Raw genomic sequence first — 7,832 nt, 5'->3', positions numbered from 1 at the left:
CCATGCCCGAACGAAACACATTGAAGTTGACTATCACTTTGTGCGTGAACGTGTCTCTCAGAAGCAACTACAGATCAAGTTTATTTCTTCCAAGGATCAACTTGCTGACATCTTCACCAAGCCATTGCCTTTGCCACAGTTTGAGACTTGCAGGCGCAATCTTACCCTTCTAGATTCATTAGAAAGTGGCTAAGATTGAGGGAGGGTGTTAGACTGTATTTACATGTGTATATTGTAACGTTGTATATCACCTCATTATATATATATGTGATAGGCCACCCCTAGAGGGTCGTGCCGGTTCCCCCCCCAAAGCCTATTGTCTTACAGTGGCTCATCGACATGACATGCACATCTAACACCATAGCAATTTCTAAGCGGACATTGTTCAAGTAAGTGGATTTTCTTCAGGCACGCGGCACGCTCCGTGATGAGCCAGATGTATCGCACCACCTCCACGTCTTCTCTAAGCCCAGCATAGCCTTTCAACTCCAGGAAGCTCAAGTTGCGATGCTCAAATTTTGGTGTTTCCCCCTCCGTGTTGGTATTGTAGGCCGGGGGAGTGAAAAAAGGCTGGTATAGCTTCTCAGAACAAATCATACATAGAAACAAGAACATGCCACAATAATTAGAACATGTGCAATTCAAATTTTCTATCTTTGATTGCGAGATGATAGTTGTAAAATAAGCTATTGACTGGTTACATGATAACGGTAACACTAAATTTGTCATAGAATGTGATAATCATGTAGTACTAACTTTGTTTATTATACTTCAAAAACGCTCTTATATTATGGGACGGAGGGAGTACATTCTTGTGTGTATAAAGTAGTCATGCAATTCCGTTGTTGTCACTACTTTCTTTGTAGCAAAATCAATGAATTATCTAGTTTTATCTTAAGTCCAAATATCTCTTTTCTTTGTTCTTGATAGCTTACCAAGTTTGACTAAGTTTGTAGAGAAGAGTATCAACAGCTAATTTTTCTTGGTGTATTTACCTGGTGTGATTAATTTCGGTGTTGTTCTCTATAAGTTTGATCAAATCTATGATAGTAGGACTTAGAACAAGCTTAGAATGCCGTTTATTTTTCGACGAGGAAGTGAGATGATCAAGCTTCATGGCGCATACTAAAATCTAGTACAAAAAAATAGCACTAACAGGGACGTGCGCTTGCAGGTGTTCGCAACAGGAATTTGATGGAAGAAAAGAAGGAGTACCTTAATAGAGAGTTTCTTCAGCAAAGGTGCGGCTTGTAGGATGAAGAGAGTCCCCACCAGTTTGTGAGTTTCCAAGTTGTTGAGACAAATAGCTCTCAGGTTACTGAAGGCGGGGAAGAGCTCTCTTGGATTTTCATAGTAGTAATGCAGATGTATCGTTGAGAGGTATACGTCGTCAAGGCAAGGAACATGTCCAAACCGCACAGCTGGGCGGCTCCCGTCAAAGCTACCGACGTCCTCGTCACAGAAAAGCCGCTCCAGTTTCGGCACACTGGTCAGCTCAACTCCATGGAAGAAAGGCTCACGGATTTCCAAGGTCCGGAGCGAGGATGTGGGAGCGTCTATGCGTAGTAGCATGTCTTCGGAGCTAGAGCCACACTGGCTCAAGGAGAGCAGCTCTAGTCGACTGCAGGTGCCGAGGAGATCGGAGATATCGGAGTCGCCGAAGCAGAGGTTCTGCAGGGAGAGTCTGGTGAGCCCACTGAAAGCGACGGGGCAAGCGGCAAGGAACGACATGAAGCGCCGTGCAAGCATGGCGCGCTCCGCGTCGTTGACGGTGAGGACGTCGACTTCCGCCAGTATGGTGAACTCCAGGGGCCCGGCCGCGCTCCCGCCGCTCCTGGCGACGGCGTCTCCGATGGAGCGCAGGTAAGGGTCTAGGAGGTAGAACGTGAGGCGCAGGCTCTTGATGCTCCGTTGCTTGTTGGGAGTGAGGAACCACGCCGTGGCGGCGGTGTAGGCCGTCATCATGTCGCCCACCGTCCGACAAGGAGAAGAGGGGTCCGGAGAACGCGGCACCAGGTCGGCGACGTCGATGGTGAGATCCGGAAGCAGACAGCGGAGGTGCCTCCATCGCCTCGCGAGGGCGCCGGCCCTGACGGCGGTGCTCGCGTCGAGCAGCTGGAGGACGGCGAGCAGGACGTCGTCGGGGAGAGCGCTCAGCCTGTCGTCGTCATGCTTGGTTCGTTCCTCCATCCCTTTGCCCTGCTGCACAGATGATGATGATTAGTCAGGGGAGCCCGTTTCGAGGAACGGGAGGATTGGCGTAGACGATGTCAGCGCGCCGTGCCGGCGATAGGGTTTGATTGAGTGAGTAATATATTGGCGGGTGACACGATGGGGGGCCAATCTTATTTGCAGGTTCAAATCCGTTTCAGATTGCAGGTTCGCAGCTCCCCAGCCGAGTACGGAACCGATCCGTCCGAACCAGCCAGGGCACGGTATGAGCGGCCAGTCTTATTTTGCGTATAAGTCAGCCACTAGAAAACATGCCCGTGCGTTGCAACGGGGGAAACCAAATTAGCATGCACACATATCTCAACACAACAACAACAACAATAACGACAAAGCCTTTAGTCCCAAACAAATTGGGGTAGGTTAGAGGTGAAGCCCATAAGATCTTGCAACCAACTCATGACTCTGGCACATGGATAGCAAGCTTTCAGGCACCCGTGTCCATAGCTAGCTCTTTGGTGATACTCCAATCATTCAGATCTCTCTTAAAGGACTCCTCCCATGTCAAATTCGGTCTACCCCACCCTCTCTTGACATTCTCCGCACGATTTAGCCGTCCGCTATGCACTGGAGCTTCTGGAGGTCTGCGATGAATATGACCAAACCATCTCAGACGATGCTGGACAAGCTTCTCTTCAATTGGTGCTACCCCAACTCTATCTCGTATATCATCATTCTGGACTCGATCCTTCCTCGTGTGGTCACACATCCATCTCAATATACGCATCTCCGCCACACCTAACTGTTGAACATGTCGCCTTTTAGTCGGTCAACACTCAGCGACATACAACATTGCGGGTCGAACCGCCGTCCTGTAGAACTTGTCTTTTAGCTTTTGTGGCACACTCTTGTCATAGAGAATGCCAGAAGTTTGGCGCCACTTCATCCATCCGGCTTTGATTCGATGGTTCACATCTTCATCAATACCCCCCATCCTCCTGCAGCATTGACCCCAAATACCGAAAGGTGTCCTTCTGAGGTATCACCTGGCCATCAAGGCTAACCTCCTCCTCCTCACACCTAGTACTACTGAAACCACACATCATGTACTCGGTTTTAGTTCTACTAAGCCTAAACCCTTTCAATTCCATATCTCAACATTACACAAAATAAATCAAGCATCTGATTAGTTTTATTCTCAACAAAAACGGTGTAAAGAAGGAAAAGCATGAGAAGAAACACATAACAGTGATTACATGACATAATAAAAATGCCATATACTTCTTCGATCGTGCATGCGTATATGCTTCTATTGTGTGTATGCTAACCATGAAGTCTTCGACGTATTGATGATTTAACTTCCTCTTTTGTTGCGACATATGCTGGGTTCTCCATCGCAATTGATTCTTTGCATGGTGTGTTGAGCTTCAATTCATGGTTAGTTGTGATTTGTCATATTCTAGCTTTCTTTTGCTCTGGCTGCATATTTGCATATTTCTGCCTTTCTCTTGCGCACTTTTTGGTCTTTTGTGCTAGCTCCATATATGCATATTTCTTCCTCCCTTGTGTGCACTTTTTTTGCAATTGAGTTGAATCCTTAATTGTTTTGTTTTGCTGATAGGCTTGGCATCGCTCTTTCAATTTTTCCTGCTTTTCTTCATCGGTTATCTGTGCATACCGCTCTCTATATCTTCTATTTCTTTGTTCCTTGGCATACGAGACTGTAGATAGAGATCCAAATTGCTCCGTTGCATGTGAGTCTTGTATATTGTATGAATCTGCTATGTTTATTGAAAAGAAGAAACAGATTAGATTTCGCATCATAAATAGAACATATGTAACTACTTATAAGTTACTTTAATTACATTGGACATCAACATTAGAATATATGTGTTTTTTCTACATCAAAAATTGCTTTTGGTGGCCGAGCTCCATGAAAGCCTCCATTTGCAAAATTCATATTTTTATGTGTTAAAAAATTCTTTAAAAAGTACAGATATAAATGGAGGCATATCGTACATGCGTGTAAATTTTCTACTAAATCAAGGTAAGACTATCACAAATAGAATTAGTAAGTTTTTTCTTACCTATCACTAAAAAGTTATCTCAGTTTATCAGTTAGTTAGATGCTCACGTTACTGTCTTAAACCAAGATAGTGCTTATATTCTCTAATCCATCCGACTTCACGTTCCATGTCTCAACCTGCATGCATATCAGCATCTTTCTCCGTTTAATCTCTTTGCCTCACTCTATTTCCTATTTCCCGAGACGGCTTCTTAACACTTGGAGAAGTCGGCTTCTTAACACTTGGAGAAGTCGAAGAAGTATATAAATTGGACGGGTTAGATATAAGTGGGCGATGTGGGACAATTCTGACACAAAACATGACCAACCTCATTGGCGGTGGTATTATGTACAGAACAGCAGATTATGAGTTCGATCCTACTCTCTCTACTTATTAGTGCCTATTTTTGTGCCTTGGCCTTGCTTGTCAGGATAGGTGGGCTGGTTATTTGGGCCACCGGGCACCGGCCCAGCACACGGAGGGTTCTTGCGACAGAAGAACAAGGAAATATGACGTCCGAAGGGACGGACGAACGAACGCGACAGAAGAACAAGGAAATATGACCTACGAAGGGACGGACGAACGAACGAAAATAACAAAGGGCGGATGAAATTACGGTGGTAAGAAGCGATCACCCTTTTATTATTAGATAAAAATAAAGATGAAGATAGAATACATGTCCGTGCGTTGCAACGGGAAAAAAAATTATCATATATTATATTCCTTTGAGATTATAGCAGCTCAACAATACGTCTAGTATATTAGTATTGAAACATACAATTTTTGGTTTTACTATTAGATAGGTTAGAATAGTAAACATGTTTATGCGTTGCAATGTGTGAAAAGTCGGCCAGTGCATGTTTTCTACAAATCAACCTAGGTCCTAAATGCTATTCGCCGGCAAGTCCCCCACAAACTTGCTGAGATGCAGCGCCTGCTCCTCCTCTTCCCCACGAGGTTGCAGATCGAGTCCTCCCGGCCTCTCGCTCATCAACCACCAGCCGGTTCGACGCTGGAGAGTCGCAAAAATCGAGGGGAATATTTTTGATTTATAGTGTCTTGTCCTCCTCTAAAAGAATTCTTTCTGAGTTGTATAGAAATACGATTGTCGTTCGCTCGTGCGCGTGAAAAGAGATTATAGAAATACGATTATTGTTCGCTCGCATGCGTGGAAAGAGATTTTTTTTTTAGTTTTGCTTTGAGTTTTCCTAGCATACGATGTAAAGGAACGTGATGTATGATCGTAACGTTTTTCCCAAGGAAGCATAGCACACGATGGTCATTGTGTTTGTTTAGGACTAAGCATCGAGTTGTAAAATACATTAAGATTGGGAGGCATCAAAAGAACATATCAACTTGTTCAGGTGAGCTGGTTTGTGTGTGGGGCCTTGTTTTGGTTGGGCAAGGTTCGAGTCCTACATGGCACAAATTTTTTTGGGCCTAAAACAACGGAAGGACGGAAAAAAACGAAACAACGTACGAAACGGACCAGATGACAAAAATTAGTGGAGAAACAATCTTTTTTTTAATACTAGTACAAATGCCCGTGCGTTGCAACGGGCTAAAAATATCATAAAACATGCTGCGTGTGACAGTAAGTGCCATTTCTTATATCCAGTTTTAATAAACATCGATTATAAGTTTATAATATTATCACTTTTCGGAGTAATATGACGCGGGGACGTAAATAATCCACCCTAACATCTCTCACCTGATTAAAGAGCAATGGTGCATGAAATAGTCTAGTAATCGGTTATATTTCTTACTTTTCAGAAAACACAAATATTTCTTTGTTTCAAACTAATTATTATTTTTGAAACCTTTAATATTTTTTAGAATTGAAACATCTTTTGAAGATGAACATTTTATGGAACACGTGTTTTTAAAATATGATTTTAATTTTTTTGATCAATTTTAAATGATTTTGTTAAAAAGAATTGGATCATTTTTATGGGAGTGTTGTGCATTTAAAAAAACGTGAACATATTTGAAACATGATTTTTCTTTTAAAGCAAGAAGAATTTGAAACACTTTTTTATCTTAAAAACACACACAAGCTCGATGTCCGCAATAAAAAAAGGATTGTTAGTATAAAGTTGGGAAAGTCGTTGGGATGTCCTTTGGTGGCTCCTCCTTCATCTTAGCACTATCATCGGGTGGAATAGGACTGGTGTGAGTGTTTTTAGTGGATTTACAGACAGTGAAATTGTTGTAAATTGAGAGTTTAATAACTAATTCAAAAGTATTTTCTTATAATTTCAAAAGATTTTCAATGCAAATGAATTTAGTTTGGATGGAAGGGTACTGGTGCATTGAAGTGGGGTTATCTATATACATTTTTTGTCAATATTTGAAAACAAACATGCTTTTACTATTTTTTTTTAGAATATGTTGGTTGCTTGGTTTGCAAGAATATATTCCGTTTCTTTTCTTTTGCACTATTTGAACTTGACCCGAAGACCGAACATAAATATTACAAATAATCACAGTCACATGAATATTAGCACATGGCCTACTAAGTTGAAACTGTTACTATCAGAGTGTAAGGCGGTAGAGTCAGATAATCACAATGGGCCAATGTGAGGAGGTGACACCTAGCAGATAATCATTTGTTGGAACGCCAAAAACAATCACACATAAATCTAACGTAATTCGGTGCATCGAGCGCAGCTTCCAGCAACAATGATTGATTTAAATAAAAAGAAATTACAAAACAGTAAAACTAAGAGACCTACGAGGCTCCACAGCGCTTTGGTGTTGCTAGCCGTAGGATCGCGATCACGTCGCCTGCACATTTGTTTGGGCTGCTGCTCCGCAGAACCATCTACGCCACATGTGGTTGATTGGGCCTCGATTGTTTCTTGGGCCTGTGAACTGGTTTCAGCGAACCAAGTGTAAAACGCAGGCGTACGTAGTGGCGTGTGTCAGCGCCACCCAGCTATTCTTGTATTTTTTGTTACTAAAAAAGCTATTCTTGTATTTGTTTCGTCCTAGACATCTTTCATATGCACTATTTATTTTAAAAACCTGAGCAGTCACCTAGCTAATTCTATTCCTGGTGACATCATTACTATGTCATATGAAATATGCGTGTTAGGTCATGTAAATTTAATTCATATATTTTACATTTTCAAAATTTTACATGATATTTTATCATTCTAAAGTAACAAGGGCGGGCGCAGCAACGCGCATCATCATGGTCTAGTAGGCAGTAAATCCCCACCGAGCCGCACAGTCACACCACCAAGCGCTGCTCCTCCTCCTTTTCTCTGTTCAGCGCGCCCACGCACAGCTTGGCGTAGCCCCGATGCGGTGACCACCGTCGGATCCTCCCCTCCGTGCATCCCCCACCCTTGCATGCCGGCGGATCCCTCGTTGCACAGCCATGGCGGGCCGGCCTGCTCGAGGTCGCCGTCGCTGCCCCCCTCCCTCACCACCCACCTAGCACACAACAGCGCCCATGAACGGCTTGGCCCCCCAGTTCCCCATACTAGCGTCGCCTGGCCGTGCTCCCCAGTCCCCACAACAGTCGCCCGTGCTGCGCCGATGATGCGCTCCTCCACTGCTTGAGTGCGTTGTCCTGGGGTCGTGTTCGCC

At 43.6% G+C, this 7,832-nt stretch overlaps 1 protein-coding gene across 1 annotated transcript; it reads right to left on the bottom strand.

Moving 5' to 3' along the window:
• Positions 1 to 321: 321 nt before the first annotated feature.
• Positions 322 to 2,246, bottom strand: LOC123114884 (F-box/LRR-repeat protein At5g02910-like). The gene is made up of 2 exons (XM_044536261.1): positions 1,216 to 2,246; positions 322 to 579 (listed from the first exon to the last, which is right to left on the bottom strand). Exons 1-2 carry the CDS (start codon positions 2,188 to 2,190, stop codon positions 322 to 324), a joined length of 1,233 nt encoding a protein of 410 aa, XP_044392196.1. The 5' UTR covers positions 2,191 to 2,246.
• Between the last annotated feature and the right edge of the window lie 5,586 nt (positions 2,247 to 7,832).

This window comes from Triticum aestivum, chromosome 5B, assembly GCF_018294505.1.
Source record: "Triticum aestivum cultivar Chinese Spring chromosome 5B, IWGSC CS RefSeq v2.1, whole genome shotgun sequence".
NCBI classification, from domain to species: domain Eukaryota; kingdom Viridiplantae; phylum Streptophyta; class Magnoliopsida; order Poales; family Poaceae; genus Triticum; species Triticum aestivum.
Note: the sequence above shows the minus strand (reverse complement) of the source record. Positions and strands in the feature narration are given on the sequence as shown.

Coding starts and splice junctions, on each gene's coding strand:
- LOC123114884 (XM_044536261.1), bottom strand. CDS start 2,190: ATGGAGGAACGAACCAAGCATGACGACGACAGGCTGAGCGCTCTCCCC. Junction 580..1,215: donor TGAAGAAACTCTCTATTAAG/GTACTCCTTCTT, acceptor TGTTCTGAGAAG/CTATACCAGCCTTTTTTCAC.